Raw genomic sequence first — 20,160 nt, 5'->3', positions numbered from 1 at the left:
TAAAAAGGAGTGATACCATTTTATAATGAGGGGGGGGACATTAAGCCCATTTAACTTCTCAATTAAAAGGTGCGGCTGTATCGTGTTAAAAGCAGAACTGAAATCAACAAATAGGAGTCGGACATAGGAGGTAGGGTCCTCTAAGTGCTTAGATATGAAGTGCACCATGGCTGAGGTTGCATCATCTGTACCTGTATTACATCTATAAGCAAACTGAAAAGGATCCAGAGAGCAACTGACTGCATTTTTCACTTTACATATAATGAATTTTTCAAAACATTTCATTACAACAGAAGTCAAAGCGACTGGTCGCAGGTCATTATTTTCCTTGCAGCTAGCCTTCTTAGGAACAGGAATAATGATAGCGTCTTTCCAGATGGACGGAACAGTGTGAGAGTCCAGAGACTTCTGGAAGATAGGACACCAGGCCTCAGCCAGCTCCTCACTGCAGGACTTTAGCATGAGCCCAGAGATGCCATCCGGTCCAGAGGATTTCCTAGGGCGGGTGTTAGAGAACAGTCTCTGTACCTCGCGCTGCTCAATGGTGATACTTGCTTCCAACTCAGACAGCGCCTGAAGAGCCACTGTTTGCTCCATCGAGAAGTCGGCAGTCTCAAACCTGGCATAAAAATGGTTAAGTTCATTGGCTTTTTCACCCTCGTTTAGGACACTAAGGCACCTTTTAGCTGGGGCCATGTTAGTCATATATTTCATGGAGTCCCATAGTTTTTTTGTGTTCATAGAAGAGCAGTGGGATTCAAATGTCTCTTTCTGTTTCCTCTTGGCCCCCCTTAATTTGTGATTCAGTTCTTTTTGGATGTTCCTCATGGCCAAAAGATCCTTATTCCTGAATGCAATTCTCTTCTGAACTATGCACTTTTTGATTTCCTTCGTGATATGGGATTTGTTGTTAGGGTACACAGTTATAGATTTCAGGGGTAACACGTTATCTCTGCAAAACTTTATATAATCTGTAATAGTGTCAGTAGCCTCTTCAAGGTCCAGACCGTGAAAGAGGTCCCAGTCGGTACAGGAAAAGCAGCCTTTTAGGGTTTCAATGCCATCATCATTCCAGACATGAACTGTTTTAACTTGGGGTTTGCTACTTTTAAGCAGAGATTTATACGTGGGAATTAGCTGGACAACATTGTGGTCGGAGTTACCTAACGGGGGTTTAGCCCTGGCAGTGTAGGCGTCCTTAACATTGCCATAACATTTATCAAGGATTCGTTCACCTCACGTGTTAAGCTGCGTGCACACCGCGGACCGTGACCCACTGTTCTGGCAACCTGGTGGGATGGGCTTGACGTACTTCAACGTGCGATGCAGATGCAAAGCTCTACTCGTGTTGCTAGCGAAGTTTCCCACAGAAGTGGGGGAAAAAACGTCAGATTAGATATATAAACGGGTTATTTTGATAAACTGGACACATTTTGTGAATATATATGGTTACTTTCTCGCCTGAAAACATATAAAAACTTCATAAAATGACATATTAACACTTGTAGAGCCAAATTACAGATTTTAGCCAATGGCGGCCAAAATTGAGGATTTTACATCTGAGGCGAGAGCTCTGGGCAAGAAACTACTTCCGGTTTACTTCCGGTTGTTTCAACGGATCCAACGCAACGCAAAAAGCTGATTTTTTTTGACTGATTGGCGCACCCTGACGGTCAAGAAACGCAATGCAGAGCAAGGCAACTGATCAACGCAACCTTGCCTTGCTCTGCATTGCGTTTCTTGACCGTCAGGGTGCGGCAATCAGTCAAAAAAATTCGGCTTTTTGGGTTGCGTTGGATCCGGAAGTAAACCGGAAGTAGTTTCTTGCCCGGAGCTCTCGCCTCTCGCCAATTTTGGCCGCCATTGGCTAAAATCTGTAATTTGGCTCTACAAGTGTTAATATGTCATTTTATGAAGTTTTTATATGTTTTCAGGCGAGAAAGTAACCATATATATTCACAAAATGTGTCCAGTTTATCAAAATAACCCGTTTATATATCTAATCTGACGGTTTTTTCCCCACTTCTGTGGGAAACTTCGCTAGCAACACGAGTAGAGCTTTGCATCTGCATCGCACGTTGAAGTACGTCAAGTCCATCCCACCAGGTTGCGCCAGAACGGTGGGTCACGGTCCGCGGTGTGCACGCGGCGTACACTTAACATACTGCGTGAATCCAGGCAGCGCAGACTCAAGCTAGTGATTAAAGTCGCCGGCAATAAAACAAGGTGCTTCAGGAGTGCGTTTCAATTGTCTGTGCACACAGTCTGCTATCGCGCTGGCTGCTCTAGCAGCATTACCACTCGGTGGAATGTAAACTGTACATAGTACAATATTCCCGAACTCTCGAGGAAGATAAAAGGGCCTGAGGCTTAAACATACCAGCTCAATGTCAGGGTTGCAGACAGACTCTCTTGTAGTGAATTGGGAGCACCACTTCTGGTTGATGAAGACGCATCCTATACGCATCCTATACGCATCCTATACGCTTCCCGGAGTTTGAGTTCCGATCGGAGCGCACGAGAGAGAAGCCCTCAAGGTCGACAAGCGAGTCCGGTACGTCTTTCTGTAGCCAGAAAGTGTGTGTGTGTGTGTGTGTGTGTGTGTGTGTGTGTGTGTGTGCGTGTGTGTGTGTGTGTGTGACAAGTAACTTGATTACGGAAATTATTTGACTAATATTAGCTGTTTTATTATACAGGTACTTCACAAATGCAGACAGTGTGAGGCTTGCAAAGACAGCACTAATGGCAGAGGTAGGGAAGATGGAGGAAGTGTTGGAGGAGGGAACTACAGCCTCTGAGCCAGCAGACAAGACTCCACGGTTGGAGGCGACAGGCACCAGTACCAGCAGCAGCAGCCTTGGCAACATCTTTGATGAAATCCTGGAGGAACGCACAGTAGGCCTACCTGATCCTGGGATAACCACAAGTGTACAAATTCAAGTGCAGACCTACCTCAGTGAGGCACCTATTCCACGGTCAGACAATCCCTTGCTTTTCTGGAAAGTCAACCAACCTCGACTGCCCTCCCTGGCAGCCACAGCAGCTACATTTCTCTGTGCTCCTTGTACAGTAGAGAGTGAGAGGCTCTTTAGCACAGCCTCAATTATTATTGATGACAGAAGGAACAGGTTGACTGCAGTGCACAGAATGCTGAAAAGCTCATCTTCCTGAAGAAGAATCTCTCCCTCATGCTTAAGTGAACAATATGTTAAAGAACTTTGTTACAAAGAAACGGCACATAAGAAACGTTTGTTGTTGTTGTTTTTTGTTGTTGTTTTGTTTACAATTGTCAAAGCAGCTGTTATTCTTATTATTTATAATATTACATATTTATTTGGGAAGTTATATTTAACTTGTGTTTTACAGCCATTTTGTTTTTACTGTTAGTTGCTAGGCTACACTTGAAAAAAGATTTTAATTTGCCATTTGTAAGAGAAGATAAATACCTGAAGGCACTAAAATAGATATCAGACATAACTCTTTTTTCTACAATGCTGAATGCTGCTGTTTAAATTGTTTTAACTTTAAACCAGTTACTGAGTACTGGTCACTGAGTACTGCAGAGTACTGTTTTTGTTGCTTTAATAAAGGCTGGCAGTCTTTAATTTAACTGTTGTTGGTATGGACTATATACTGGGGAGGTATTTGTTATTATTCAGGGGTCAAAAAATGTATACAAATATCGGATCGGTATCACAGATACCCGAAGCCCAGGTATCGGTATCGGTATCGGTAGTGATACAGTTACAGTGGTACAGTTTCTCTACTGTAAATAAATTAATAAAAGAAAAAGAAAAAGAGCATAGCTCTATTGTGACTGCTAATGGCAGTCTACCAAAGCATCTACCAAAGGCATAGCATCTACCAAAGACACAACACTGCCTTGCCTTGCCTTTCTTATGATGACTGATGTATAGATGATGCACTTACTTAGACCCATATATTTGTTGTAAGTCGCTTTGGATAAAGGCGTCAGCTAAATGCCAACAATGTAAATGTAAATGTAAATGTAAATAGCATGTTTCTCATAAATATCACATTAGAACATTCCCTTAATTGAATGTCATTTAATATCCAGTTATGTCAAACAACTCTATATATTGATGATAAATTGCCATGACTGACACAAGCACCATGAGAAACATTGTGTTTGTGCTGCAAAACATGTCAAGTGTATCTGGGTCAATGACGAATAAGGCTTCGATTTTTTATTTATTTTTTTACTTTGTTCAAAATACATAACATTTTTATTTTTGAGTATGTGACAATGTGCTTAAACATGCCGCATTTGTTTTTTTTTAGTTTTTTTTTATACTGTATTTCTTACTTAATTGCTCAAAAACTGTCAGGTGGTGCAACCAATTATTTGTAAAAGTATTTATATTTTCCTATTATTTATTTATTAAGTGAAATCTTTGTCATGTATCTAGACAAAAAAACAACAAAAACAAAATTTGTTTTTGGGCTGCTTTTTCCTTCACCGACAGTGGCATCTAAAATGATTAAAATTAAAGACATTATAATCGTGACATGTTTAAAAGTGTTAATATATATAGACACAAATACACATTTTAGAGCATCTTGGAGCTTTAAATAACAGTATTTATTCCATATAGTGGCATTAATTGTGGTTGCGCCAACTGACATACCGGTTGCACCACCTGACTTTTGCCTCTGATTTCAAATTAAACAGACTTCTACTTGGACACCTGCATTAGCTTTGACCTATGCTAGCAATATCATACAAATCATTTTAAAACAGAATAGTAGTTTTATGATAAAATAAAATGTTCCTAGTTTTACATTGGTTGTACCACCTGACATGGAAATTATACCCTCCTACCTCTGAGGTGAAACTATCTATTTTTATCAATATTTGAAAGCGCTCTACAAATCTTTTCACTCAGCCACAGATGTCAGACAGGGTCCTCTGGATGACGAAACATTTGGCTGATGCAATAGTCTCTTGATTTCAAAATGAAAGTCCCATGTTTACGGTTGTGCCACCCTGACATTTGAGGGGAAAAAATTACGGGACAAAAGTTCCTCAATTATCTCAATAGCTTTAAAACTATTGTTATTTGTAAATGTGTGTTTATTTGAAAGGTTTCAAACATAAAATCATGCCACAGTATTTTATATTGAATATATTATTATTAAAATACCACTTTTAACAGTGTTCTTAATATGTTCCTTTGTTGAGACGGTTGCGCCACCTGACATTTTGGGGGTTTGAGATGCTAAAACACAAAGTAATCCATATTATTAGAATGTACTGACAATACATTCAAACTAACCATGTTGTATAGAATAAAATCATATATGACTTGAATTGATTAATCTATTTTTAAATGGAAATAATATACATGACACAAAAATATGCACGTCACGTCATTGACCCATCTAACAAATCAATCAGTTTCCTGCTAGTGTGACTCATCACTACACATCCATCAAAAGGGGTGTTGTGTGGTTGGTTCATAATTGACAGGCCAAAAAAAGGATGCCAGAATGTACAAATGCCAAAATATGTCACTTAAATGAACTGCTATAAATACTTTGAGCAAGTAACCATATATAGTATAGCCCAAGTATCCCACTTAATGTTCTGAATTTGGGAACAAAACGATATCAAAAGTCAGTGAAAACAATGTAGCCTCCTATCCTCAAAGACATGAGGAACCCTGTAGCATCATCTAGTGGAAACATTGAGAATGCTCGGCATCATTTTCCTCTAACAAACATGAATTCCATAAATGAATTCACGAAAAGAAAATGTTAGCATTCATTGATACTCATATCAAAGCCTCTTTAAAGGCTCAATATACAATCTCTGCTTATATGCAGAGATGAATCGAGCATCCATCGAAAGGGTACACCATTTGATCTGAAAGGTGTTCAGTAGGGTGAAACGTTGCAGACATAAATGTATCCAACGTTACCAACGTTTCAACCACCCAACTAAGCCCATGATTGGTTGTTTTCGTGATGTTTCTACTATGTGCTCGTCTATGACAGGCTATGTTGATTTCTACCCAAAAAATATGCCGTAGTAGAACAACCGTTTAAATTGAAAGACGGTGCTGAAAGGCACACATGTGACATGGTTTAACATTTAAACGCTTTCATTAAACGAGTTTGTAATTATTTGGGTGTTGTTCATATTAAGTAAACATTGGGAAGTATGAAATAAATAATAAATATAGGAATAATTCGGGTATTGAATAACCCCTAGGAACTAATGTTGAGTGAGTTGAAGTTTCCCATCAGGAATGTGAGGATGTGGGTCTTGGAGGCATCATGGCGTCGGAAAGAATCAACATAGTTGTGTCACTTACTTCCCTGGGCAGTGTTACCAAAATGAAAGGCTTCGGTTCACTTCTTAGCACATCCCTACTGCTGTTGTTACTGCAGTTTACATGGGTGCAAGGCGATATAACAGACGGAAATGCAGAACACTTAAAGCGTGAACATTCACTCATGAAACCGTTTCAAGGTAAGTTAGCTAGTCAGCTATGTGTAGCTAGTTTGCTAGCTACTTTTGTTGCCAAAGAACCGTACCCACGTCCCAGCCTTTCTGTCTGTCTGTCTGCTGTCACCTGGGTCCCCTATGTCTGCTATGACCGACCTCAGACAGCTGTCAACGCTAGCCACCAACTACATCCAAGTAGCTAGCTATGTTAGCTTTGTGAGTTACATTTGATTGCTAGCCTAACACGGTGGACATGCAAACTAGCCACATAGTTTTGTTTTCGCTACTAGAGAGCTAATGTGAGCTTGAAAGGAAGGTCGTGATTAACTTGCCTTACTTAGTTTTGCCAATGTTTTCTTTTGTGGGCGTCTTAACTTCTGTTTGAAACGACAGTGTCCAACGTACGTTAAGTTAACACAGCCTCGAAGACCGCCATATAACATGACAGTGATCAAATGGTCTGCCACATTAGCTAGGAAGGCGAAGTGAACTATCTTATCTGTCTGTTTAGGATCATTCTAGTGACACAGCTACAGCAGTAAACCATCATTCCAAAAGCAAATTATATTGTATGATGATTTGTGTACTGTAGGTGATGGATGATGTCTCAATGAGCAGCAGTGACAATACATTAATATGTGCAACACAGTTCCCTATATTGTTCCCCCAGACATCTGTCCCCAAAATACTCCTAGGCTGGGTTGCACCAACCTGGTTTAGAGTTAATCCAGGTTTAGTAAATCCAGGCTTAAACTAGGTTTAAAGTTAATCAGAGACGCGTTGCACATCATCATTTTAATCCTGGATTAGTTCAACCTGGTTTAAATCAGGATTAATTTATTTTCAGTGTCCGCCATCTTGGATTCAGACGAAATGTAAAAAAATATATGATGTTGGCTAGATAAATATGGCCCTAGATAAATTATAGATAGCATCTCACACATAAATAGCATTAAGGTTGATGCGGGCTCACTAGTCAGCTATAGCTTAGCTGCTTTTCTTGGCATGACCATTTTATATTAAAACAGCTGCTAGCATGCTAATTTCGCTACGCGAATGTTACGTGGTGACTAGTTAACTAGCCAAACAAAGCCACGTCACATCATCACATCAGCCAAAGTGGTGATAAATTCCATAACTGGATACTCATTTGTTTCCAGTCATAGCTGGCTAGTGTCGTATATTTTCTACTATATATATCCTATTTTCTAGTGTTGTGCAATGGTTCTTGTAATCTGACCAGCCCCTCGGACTTGGGGCTGTGGTGACATCACAGGGGACGGCCCTCATGGCCATCTGGATAAGGTGATAGGCTATGACCTGTGACTGTATTTTGCATAAGAGGGAGGGATCTAGGAAACTGGGTAAAACCAGCGAGGAAGGGAGGAAGCGCTCTCTTTTTGTCACCAGGCCCCAGCTTAAACACGTGTATGTATAAATCTGTTTGTAACTCGGATTAAATCATCTTAAACTCACTAGCTGTTGTTTGATTCATAACCAATAAGAATACACGACATGATGGCGAGCCTAGCACGGAGTCCAAAAAAGGAAATCTACGTTTGAAAACTTAAGCTCAAGCCACAGCTCTAAAGACGGTAAGAATTAAAATAGCGCTATTTTTCTGTTTAAACCGCTAGGGGCGCGTGTGCAACAGCTGGGTTTTCAAACAATTTCTTTGTGACTAAAACAACCTTAAAGTAAAGTCTTATTGGAATAGAAACACACTTTTCATAATCTTTAAGCTGGGGTTGGTGAGAGCCGGACTTTGAAGTCCGTTTTTGTAAATATACGATTAGATTGGTATTGGTGATATAGGGCTGAATTTGGTAATTCGCTTTTTTATGTTAAAATATTAGTTGTGTAACTAATAGCGGTATTACGGAATATCGTGAGTGTGTGTGTAAAATTGTGTTCTGATAAAGTGTAACAAGTCTGTTTTGTAAGAAAGAGCATTATTGTAGAACTGTAGCAGGAGTGTGTGCAGAGCCCTTTAGAAAGAAGCAGACGCCATTACTCTTTGTCTGTGTGAGAGGACGCTATTGTGTGGGCGGCCATTTTTATGAGGGTGTTGCAGTGTACTGTCGGCGGAGTTTAGACGCCATTTTTATGAGGGAAACGTGCAGTGTACTTTCAGCGGAGTTTAGACGCCATTTGCATTTAGACGCCATTTGCAGTGTGTCAGAGAGTCTAAAGGACACACACAGAGGCCATCTTTGTGAGGGAAGCGTGAACGTAGAATATTTGAATGAGATAAATAGTGGTTTAACTGGATTGAAAGATATTGCTGTGTCGTGAAAAGTAGTTGTGTTGGAGAGATTGTTTTGGAGCAGGCTACAAACACGCGGTGATTTCTCAGGGGAGACGGGTTGTAGCCCCCTCTTCTTGCCTCTGCAAACAGGCACTCCTTTGGAAAGCATTCCTTTGGAAAGGAACCTGACTGATTAATTACATTCCTTATTTCTTACGGATCATTTTACATAGACTATAGTATTTAAGATAGAGATATGGTGAATTGATCTCGGGGTATTTTAAATAGTTTAGAGTTACGGTTAAAACATTCATAGCCTTGGCTAAGAGTTGGCGCATGCGCAATCGATGCGCGTTAGCCGGAGCACAGCTCCATCTGCTGGTCGAAATACGACAATACATTTTAAGACACTAAATCCTCAGGGAGATACAGCTGAGGTCGATGAAACAGTCCGATACATTAATAAATAGAGGGTTATAAAAGATTGTAATTGATAATTGATCATTTTGTTCCTTTCAAATAACAAGTCGATTTCCTTACAGATTGTAATGAATAATTAATCATTTTATTCCTTCCAAATGACAAGTCGATTTCTTTAAGTGTGTAATTAATAATTAATCATTCATTCTTTTCCAAATAACAAGTCGATTTCTCTACAGGTTATAATTAATATTTGTAATTTACATCTTTTATTTTAGTTAGGTCATTTCCACAGTGTTTGATTAAGGAATAGCAGAATAGTACATATTTGATAATTAAGCAGTAAAAGGGTTTTTGTAAATCAGTGAATACTTAGGTGTTGACCAATCTTTGTGATTTAATAATTGTGTTGACCAGAACTGTAATTAGTATTGAATGAGTAATTAAGATACATTCATAAACAATTAGGAAACACATTTAAGTATAAAGTACTTACACAGAGATTAGATTTAAGTTAATACTGCACTGACATACACAAGAGGCAAGTCTGTTATTCTGGAGTTGCAGGGTTTTTGTGGGGATGGTTAATACAGTTATATTGGACTAGCATTTGTTTAGCAAACAAGACAAAATAAGGTGGGTTGTAAGAAGCGTACACCTTATCTAATATAGAATATTGTCAGCATATTGAGCCAAGTAGAATGGGGTCGAATTCCACGAAGCTGTTAAAAGATATTAGTGAACATCGTGGAATGTTGGCTACGTTATCCCCTATGGCTGTAGTGGAAAAAATGAATCCTCTTGTTAGGGAAATTAGCAAAATGTCTACGAAATGGAATAGCCGTTGGGCATACATTGAACAGCCGTGGCCGAAAGGGGGCAGCCTTAATTTACAATTAATTACAACATTGGAGATACTTATCAATGGGCACAAAGCACATCAAAGAGGAAAGATTAGATCAGAGAAACGCAAGTTAGAGTTAGCTATTTTAGATCTATTTAAGGTAGAGGGACAGAAAATAGCTCAGTGTCCTGCCCCCAGTCCCCCTCCATATGCTAAGGCACTGGAGGATCATTCCCAGAAGAAGAAGAAGGAGCCAAGGGGAAAAGGGGACGACAGGAGTGACGAGGAAGATGACAGCGAAGATGGCAGTGCAGACTCAAGTGATGACGACAATGCAGATGGAGGCTACAACGCGCAGGGCAGGAAGATGATAGCCACAGCCGAAAGGAAAGGTGGGAGAAGACGCCCGGAGAAAGAGGGAGATTGTCACCGAATGTCATCAAATACATTAAAGAACTGTCCAGTGCTGATTCGGGGTAACAAGATGGAATATCATCCGTGGCATCATACAGATTTGTCTGAAGTGATCGAGAAACTCCCAGTTCTTCAAGAGGGAGGACATTCGTGGACGCGAGGGGTCGACGTGATACTGACAGGAACGCAGGTCGCGATGGGAGACCTGAAAAGACTCTTAGCTTTTATTGCAGGATTGGATACAATGCAGGAAATATTGATGAAGGCAGGACTTCATAGATATATCAATACATCAGTTTATGATCCAGAGCTTTTCGCAGCAAACAGAGGCAAACTGTGGAAAGCAATCAGGGAGATCTACCCTACTCACATTCACCCAGACAATATCATTGTGAAGCCACTGGGGGGGGATGAGAATCCCAGGGGTTATATTGCCCGTATGCACTCTCAATGGAGAAGTGTGACAGGGAAAGACGCTGAAGATAACCCCTTAGAAAAATCCATAATCAGGGAAAAAATACAAGAAGGGCTTCCTACCCCAGTTAAGGATAAGCTAGCAGAAGTGGTGGGGCTACGACACATGAACAAAGCTGTTTATATAGACCACGTAGCTCATCACGTGGAGTTATATCGAAAGAACATTCAGATACAGAAGGCACGAGACGAAGAATCCCTCAGAATATTGACTCATTTGCGATTGACTGAAAGCGAGAGGAACATAGAGGGAGTGCAGGCTTTAGCCCCACAGCAACAGCCACCTGGAGTGCAGACTGCTACTTACCAGTCCTACTCACAGGGGCCACAAGGGGGGTATCCTGCTACTTACCAGTCCTACCCACAGGGGCCACAAGGGGGGTATCCATACCCACAAGGGCCACCAGGGGTGCAAGCGGTTCCATGCCAGATGTACACACAGCCTGGCCAAGGACCACCACCAGGGGGATGGACAGCAGCAGGGAAGGAGATGCTAGAACCATGCCAATGTGACCAGAATGGACATCTAGCCTGTGCCTGCTGCAACAGGCCCCAGGGGGGCGCAGGGGGGAGCCAAGGAGGAGGATATTGGCCCCCTACTACACCTGCTCCAGGAGTGATGAACCCTTACGGAGGCCCAGCAGCTGGCCTATAGGGGTGCCCGGAAGATCCGAGTGGGAGGTGCCAGCTGGTGGTGACACAGAAGCCTGAAGGCGCCACGCACCTCCCTATGTCTAGAGAATATGTGAAGACAATCGGATTTGAGGGAATTAAACAGCTGATTCCTACAACTGAGCTTGTAGACTTAGAGTACAAGGGACAGAGAGCAACTCTGTCAACACTTGTGTCAGAACACACGCCAACAGGGCTGCTAGGGAGAGATGCTCTATGCCAATTGAACTGTACAGTAAAATGCACACCTGACAGCGGTGCTCAGGTTCCATCGACAGCCAAAGTGATTAAGCATAGAACAGACCTACAAGCTTTGCCTTTAAAGGGAGCTGATATAGAATATTGGGTTGATGGGTCTTGTTACGGGGTAGGAGAAACGTTGTGCGCTGGGTATTCCTTAGTTAAAGCACAGAATTCAAAGTTTATTGTAGAACAGGCTGAGGCAGTTCCTCAGCCTTGCTCGGCTCAGTTGGCTGAATTGATTGCCCTCACAGAAGCATGCAACTTGGGAACCGGACGGAGAGTGACAGTGTACACCGACTCTGCCTATGCACATAATGTTTGTCATTTTAATGGAGCTGTATGGAGGGGGCGGGGTTTTAAGAGAACTGATGGTACGCCTATACAGCATCACGCACAGATCATGAAGCTGTTACAAGCCATGATGAAGCCAAAGGAATTAGCTATAGTGAAGTGTGCCACACACAGGTCTGACTCATCACATGTCACACAAGGTAACAGGGCTGCAGAAGATGCAGCCAAAGCCATTACAGGAGCAGACAAGGCAGGTAAAGGTCTTCTGGTCACACATGAAAAGCAATTACAGGGCATGGTCACACTTGAGGATTTATTGATGTTACAGAGTAGAGTAACTACGTTAGACAAGAGCGTTTGGCTAGCAAGGGGGGCAAGTCAGGATGACACAGGTCTATGGAGGAATCATGAGGGGTTGGTTGTAGCACCCTCAGATTTATTAGGCATGTTAATACAGGAAGCTCATGGATTAGCACATGTGGCTAGGGGGGAGGTAAGACGCAAGATCACCAAGAAATATGGGTTTTGGAGTCCATATTTGATGGAACAGATTGACCATGCTTTAGGTCAATGTGGGGTCTGTTGGAGAAACAACATCAGAGTGGGTACACCAGTGGTGTTTGGGCATATCCCTACCCCAATAGGGCCACGGGTGGTGGACAGGGGGGTGGATGTACAGAGTAGGCAGGATGTTGTGCCAACAGGTGCCGAGGTCCCCAGAGAACCTGAGAAGGAGGAGCTACGAGGAGATGCTGTGGTGTTGCCAGAGCCAGTGGCAATGCCAGTGTTACAGCCAGTGACATTACCGGCAGTGCCTGAAACCGAGGGGACAGCGGAAAGCTGTCCAGATGCCAATGAACCAGAAACCAACGAAGCAGAGAGTGTTGACAGTCTGGAGGTCCAGCCTGGGGGTGTCCAAAGCCTGGACACCTGTGCTACTGGGGATGCTGGCGAGTGCCTGCACCATGCTTCAGATGATGCTGAGGGCGACTCCCCAGACCTTGATCAGCGTGGGAGGGGACCAGGCGGCTGCCTTAACCTCAATGACACTGACGGACGACGACCAGTTAGGAAAAGATTAAAGACTATGAATAGGGTAGTGAAGCAGCAGATCAAAGGGAACGACGGGAATGGACAGCAGATGATAGCATGGCTGGAAACGGTCTTAGGGGCATGGGAAACTTATTTTGCCAAGATAGGAGCACCTATTATAGCAGACATGATTTTTGACTTTCTTAGGAGGCAGGGCCTCATTGACTGTTTTTGGAAAATCAGTCACTCAGTCCACGTTAATGAACTTTTCAGAAGACTAGTCCTCACCTGAGGTGAAGATCTATGCATTAATGCATTCCCTTTGTCCTATGCTTACTGTTGGAGAATTATGTGTTATGATAACTGAATGTCATTATTTGTGTATTGTTTGTTTGTTTCTATATCGTGTGATTGAGGTCAGTTGAGAAGTGATGTGGTGGTTATACAAAGCTAGGAGAGAGGTTCTGTTCCTAGCGCAACGAAAATGGAAAGCTCCTGACTATGGAAGTGTTATCAATCTGAGACAGCGGTAAAGGCTGTTCTCCAACTGGGTACAAGTGCTAGTAACCTCTGACCCCGACGCTTCAAGGACAAAGAAAACATCGGTCGTTGGAAGTTTCTGTATTGATTTGTGCATGATAAACTGTGTTTAGTTTAATTGTGATTGTTATTTTCAAAATTCTTTTTATTATTGGTTGTTTTCTATTTTTTGTTTATGATATCTTTGGTTCCTAATACTGGTCCTGGGTTGGTCTGTGTTATTGTGCTTCTTGTGTTGTGTGTTGGTGTAGTTTTTCTGTTTGTTGTTGTTTTTAAAAAAAAAAAAAAAAAAAATATTTTTTATTTTTTTTATTTTTTTATGTGGGGTTTTGTGTTTTTGTTTTTGTTTTGTGGTCGTTTAGTTTCGGAACACCCTCTGGGTGGTCCGAGGGGGGATGTGTCGTATATTTTCTACTATATATATCCTATTTTCTAGTGTTGTGCAATGGTTCTTGTAATCTGACCAGCCCCTCGGACTTGGGGCTGTGGTGACATCACAGGGGACGGCCCTCATGGCCATCTGGATAAGGTGATAGGCTATGACCTGTGACTGTATTTTGCATAAGAGGGAGGGATCTAGGAAACTGGGTAAAACCAGCGAGGAAGGGAGGAAGCGCTCTCTTTTTGTCACCAGGCCCCAGCTTAAACACGTGTATGTATAAATCTGTTTGTAACTCGGATTAAATCATCTTAAACTCACTAGCTGTTGTTTGATTCATAACCAATAAGAATACACGACACTAGCTAGCTAGCTTACTTACTTACTTACTTACTTACTTATCAAAGGTATCATAAGACCTCTGCAGCTCATCCAGGATGTTACCGTCCGTCTGGTGTTCAACCTCCCCAAAGTCCCCCTCTCCTCCGCGCCCATCACCGGCTCCCCATAGCAGCTCGCATTAGACTCAATGCATGACATTGAACCATGGTCACAGAATCAGTCAAGTTTATTGTTACATCCTACATACTGTACAAGTAGGCCTATCTTTTTGGAGTTCACAAGTCCACAGTGTGCAGAATTGTCAGCAAAGTATCAAAAGTATAATAATATACCATGCCATCTACCGCATCGCGCAAGCCTACCACCCGCAATCACTCGCAAAAAAACTCCGCTAGCACCATCGGTGGTCGGTGAAGAGCCGACGTGACAGCACGACCACTGCAGCCCTGTGTGCTCGCCTACCCGGCAGCAAAGGAATTGTCCCTTGCTACATGCAAGCAATGATCAGCCTCCATACACCTGCCCGTTCACTCCGCTCCTCCACCTCTGCTGGCCGACTGACACCACCGCCTCTGCGGGGCTGCAGTGGTCGTGCTGCACGGCCACGTCGGCTTTTCACCGACCACCGATGGTGCTAGCGGAGCTTTTTGCGAGTGATTGCCGGGTGGTAGGCTTGCGCGATGCGGTAGATGGCATGGTATATTATTATATACCTTTGACACTCTGCTGACAATTCTGCACACTGTGGACTAGTCTAGTGAACTCCAAAAAGATACTTGTATAATGGGATGTAACAATAAACTTGATTGATTCTGTCACCATGGCTCAATGTCATGCATTGAATCTAAAATAAAACAGGGAGCAGTTTTGTTACCACTCTACCCTGTACCATTAGCGCTATTTCACACTGACAATTTTCCATTTACAAGGGAACACAAAATATAACTGTACCCTTGTCTATGTTTTTTTTTCTTTCCCTTTCCTCTTCCAAGAGGTGTAATATTAATTAGTAAATCCCAGGTTCAATGCAGTGTTACTTTTGAGGGAAACAAAATACTGAGTATGTAAAAAGGACAGGACATTGCATATGAAATAGATATCAGACCCTATAATATGAACAGCTAAATCAATCACATTATTTGGTTGGTGTATTCATTATTCATATTGGTTTGAAGATGGTTCTGAATACTGTACAATCCATGTAGGTAGTAGACATGCTGGAGGGCGTTTGAGAGTTCCTCTCACTTCCATGCTTGATAGCTGGTGCAACCTTCCCATTGAGGTGTATGACAGTAAACAGTATTTTGTAAAGCTATACCATTGGGAAAACTCACAATTGAATTATTCACTTTATATCACTATAAAATGATATCACAATAAAATTATTATTAAAATGTAATAAAATAAAATTGGGTTTAATCTGTCTTGAATTTTCCTGCGAGAAACTCTTTCCGTTATTCTCATCCAGCGAAGATATGCAGCCATGTTGTCATTAAAACTGAAATAAACCTAACATAAACCTCCTCCAGGGGTGGTTTAAATATAATTGCTAATCCAGGTTTAAACTAGGTTTAAAATTACTGGTGCAACAGACTTGATTTAAAAGACTCTGGATTAGCAGAGGCTTAGATTTAAACCAGGATTAAATTAAACTAGGTTTAAGCTAGGATTAAAGTTTGGTGCAACAGGATTAGTAGATAAACCTTGATTTAAACCGGTTTCAATTTTAAACCAGGTTGGTGCAACCCAGCCCTAGTGTATGGTTTGACTCTTCATCACGTTTTACAGGTGTGGGAACTAGCTCATCCAGTCAGTGGGACTTCACAGGGAGTACATTAGTGACCAGCCAGTATGTGCGTCTGACACCTGACGAGAAAAGCAAAGAAGGCTCCGTTTGGAATACTGTGGTGAGAAACTACTGTAAAATGTGTTTAGTTAACAGCCTTCCAAATGAGTCTGAGCTAATTTACTAACTGTCCTTCTCTATGCAGCCTTGTTTCGAGAAAGATTGGGAGATGCATGTGCAGTACAAAATTCATGGGTCTGGGAAGAAGAATCTCCATGGAGATGGTATCGCCATTTGGTATACTAAAGAGAGGCTACAGCCAGGTAATATGTCCACTTAAATGAATCCATCCTCACTCCTTCTCAGAGTCACAATTTAAATCAGCACATGTTGTGTTTCCGACTGGGAACAGTGGGAAGCTTCTACCAAAGGCACAGCCGGTCTAAGCAGTCAGTCTCTCAGTTATTTGCCTATGTGTCACCTTATCTTTGCTTCCATCCAGGCCCAGTCTTTGGAAGCCGAGATCATTATGTTGGCCTGGCTATTTTTGTGGATACCTTCCGCAATGACCTCCATGGAATGGATGTAAGTGCTTCTGCTAGGTGACTCACCTGATTCTTTCATTGCAGGTTCTGTGTTTGGCAGCAATGCTCATTACCATGGGCTGGCCATATTTATAGACACATACCCTAATGATGAAGCCGCTGACGTGAGTTGAATGTACTGGATTTAAATATTGGCGTTTTATTACATGTTTTCGTTCCGTTTTTTTGTGTGTCATATTTCAAAGTGAAAGGATTTGAATTTAATGGATTCTGAAAGCAGTGATTTGTAGTGCATTCCATGACCTAGCCCTAGTCAGTGATGCATTTTAGATTAATTTAAATACCATGACAAAATAAACAGAAACAACCATTCAAACAAACATATTTAAAAAAGGATGTGTCAATACCGTGACACACAACCTGTGGAAACCATTAAATCAAATGTTATTACAGCTTTGATGTTGTACTCCAATATGTTCAACCTTATTGTTTTGCACGGTAATATATTATAACACATTGAAGTACGCTTTCATGCCTCACCTTTTCTAATTATTTTATCCGTAAGAATGAAGCCTTGTAGTGTTTCTATCCTCATCCTGCACCTTTTCTTTCTGTCAGTGCAAAATAAAATAAAATCAAGAATATATTTGATTTTAACAGTTTTCTTTGTAATGTGCTTGTTTAGCGTACCTTTCCATACATCTCTGCCACGGTAAGCAACGGCTCCCTGCCGTACGATCATGGGAGGGATGGACGCACCGCGGAACTGGGAGGCTGCTCCGCAGAGATCAGGAACAAGGACCACGACACCTATCTTGCCATTCGCTACTCTAAAGGCAGACTCACAGTATGGTTCATTTTAACATTCAATCTTTGTGTTAAAAAAAAGTGTTTATTTTCATTTATATGATTAATAGACCATAATAGACAATCTTTTTCCAACCTGATGAATGGCACCATTCTGATTTTGTACAGGTGATGGTTGACATTGATGACAAGAATGAATGGAAAGAGTGCATTGACATTGGAGGTGTCCGCCTACCTACGGGATATTTCTTTGGAGCTTCTGCAGCTACAGGGGATCTGTCTGGTAGGTTAGATATATTATGTAGACTGTTTCTATTAGATATATTATGTAGACTGTTTCTATTAGATATATTATGTAGACTGTTTCTATTAGATTGTAGAACAGTTGTGACTATCGGGATCAATACTGACACGGAACTACTCTCTTGTCGTAGATCACCACGACATCCTCTCAATGAAGATGTACCAGCTGATGGTGGAACACACACCTGATGAGGACAATCTGGATTGGACCAAGATTGAACCGAGTGTTAACCTGCTAAAGTCCCCCAAAGGTAGCACAAAATGATCACATTAAATCAATACTTGGTAATACAATTTGATTTGTCAACATACTCTAGTATGTAGAGTTTGATAGCTGAAAAGAATAAGGGTTAATCTTGTTTATTTTTTCTCCTATACGCTCTCTCAGATAACATTGATGACCCAACTGGTAACTTCCGAAGCAGTCCTCTTACAGGATGGAAGGTCTTCCTGCTTCTGCTCTGTGCTCTACTGGGAATTGTAGTTTGTGCTGTTGTAGGCGCTGTGGTCTTCCAGAAACGCCAGGAAAGGAACAAGAGGTTTTACTAGATTTTTAAAAATCTATGTGAGAGGTATTCATGAAATGAACTATTGCGAATATGGATTCAACACATTTAATGTGAATTTTCTAAAGATTGTATAAATGTTTATAGCATTGAAGCACTGCAATGAGAGTAAGTTATGGGTATCTTCCTATGTTGGTAAAAAAGCCATGGGTGACTGAAGCCTGATTTATACTCCTGCGTCGAATTTACGCGCGGCTACGCCGTAGCCTACACGAGGGCTCTCCAAGTTTATAGTTCTATGTTGGTCCGCGGAAAAAAGTAAATGACATTTCTGTCATGACTTCCGCATTTACGAGAGTCGGAATGTGAAGCTACCAAGCGGACCAATCATAGTTCTTATAGATAACTTAACATTAAATATGTCCATCATAAATATAATTTAAACCCAACGAACAGCCATGGGGCTCCCTGTAACTAATCATTTATTTCTAAATAAACAGGATTGTACATCTCGTAAATGTGAATCGCGCTCAGGAAGGCTGTGCCTGACGCTTCCATAGGGCGCTCCGTTGGAACGTTGTACTCAAAGCGGCATAATAGCGATCTTTTTGTTATGCTTGTTGTAAATAAAAGTTCTATGATACATTGAAATGACATTAAACTAAGATAATACGATGGTTATCATACTTTTTCAAATCTTTATTAATAAGTAATTACAGAAAAAGTAAATGACATTTCTGTCATGGCTTCCGCATTTTGGCCAACGAGAGAGTCGGAATCATGTCGTAATCATGTGCTACCAAGCGGACCAATCACAGAGCTTACGGTTGCGTAGGCACTGCCGCGTACTTAAGGCCGGTTTAGGCTTCTGCGTAAAGTCGACGCCGTAGGCTACGCGTAAGCTTACGTAGTCCCGCATGACCGTGCGTAGCCTTGACGTGCTCCTCTCAAAAAATCTAACCACGCGTCAGAGCGCACGTAACCGTAAGCTCTGTGATTGGTCCGCTTGGTAGCACATGATTCAGACAAGTCTCGACTCTCTCGTCGCCCAAAATGCGGAAGTCATGACAGAAATGTCATTCACCTTTTCTGTAATTACTTATTAATAAAGATTTGAAAAATTATTATAACCATCGTATTATCTTAGTTTAATGTCATTTCAATGCATCATAGAACTTTTATTTACAACAAGCATACCAACAAAAAGATCGCTATTACTTTGAGCTTTGAGCTCCGTTGAGTTCCTAACCGGAAGAGGCACAGCACAGGGGCTGAAAACACACTGCCACCTAGCAATGTGACGGTGTAATTGCAGCGCGGACCAACGTCGAACTATAAACTTGGATAGCCCTCGCGTAGTCTACGCACGTAAATTCGACGCAGAAGCCTAAACCGGCCTTTACATTTTTGGAGAGGTGCGCGTCAATCTACACCGTAGCCTACGCAAGCTACGCCGTCGATTTTACGCAGAAGCATAAACTGGGCTTCATGGTGAGGGGTGACCACATGGGTGAGGCAGTTTGATGACCCCCCCCACACACACACACACACCTTAATTTAGCTTTCCATTCTGGGGGAAAATGCAATTTACTTTCTGTCAATCTGGATCTTTTAACTCAGTGACTGAGTGTCAAATTCTTACTTTATTTTCACATGTTGTATGGTAATGTTGTATAAAGATGGTTTATTTTGTGCTCTCATTTAGGTTTTGTACCCATGGGTTATGATTGGAATAGTTTACATATGTATAGAAGTTGATTGTTTTTACTTTTATTTTTTTATTAATCTGATTTTTCGGTTGAATAAGATTGCTGTACTTCAAACATATGCTAGGCCTTTACT

At 41.5% G+C, this 20,160-nt stretch overlaps 1 protein-coding gene across 2 annotated transcripts; it reads left to right on the top strand.

Annotated features, from left to right (window-relative positions):
- Nucleotides 1–6,308: 6,308 nt before the first annotated feature.
- Nucleotides 6,309–19,521, top strand: lman2 (lectin, mannose-binding 2). Of its 2 annotated transcripts, none has more exons than XM_080526569.1 (8): nucleotides 6,309–6,496; nucleotides 16,160–16,278; nucleotides 16,363–16,480; nucleotides 16,787–16,866; nucleotides 17,388–17,549; nucleotides 17,678–17,792; nucleotides 17,944–18,063; nucleotides 18,201–19,521. In XM_080526569.1, exons 1-8 carry the CDS (start codon nucleotides 6,361–6,363, stop codon nucleotides 18,359–18,361), a joined length of 1,011 nt encoding a protein of 336 aa, XP_080382695.1. In that variant the 5' UTR covers nucleotides 6,309–6,360; the 3' UTR covers nucleotides 18,362–19,521. The 2 variants fall into 2 exon arrangements, with proteins under 2 accessions (XP_080382695.1, XP_080382694.1); XM_080526568.1 differs by lacking the exon at nucleotides 16,787–16,866 and adding an exon at nucleotides 16,660–16,742.
- Nucleotides 19,522–20,160: the final 639 nt, after the last annotated feature.

Source organism: Nansenia antarctica (genome assembly GCF_963989245.1).
Source record: "Nansenia antarctica genome assembly, chromosome: 3".
Lineage (NCBI taxonomy): Eukaryota > Metazoa > Chordata > Actinopteri > Argentiniformes > Microstomatidae > Nansenia > Nansenia antarctica.
Note: the sequence above shows the minus strand (reverse complement) of the source record. Positions and strands in the feature narration are given on the sequence as shown.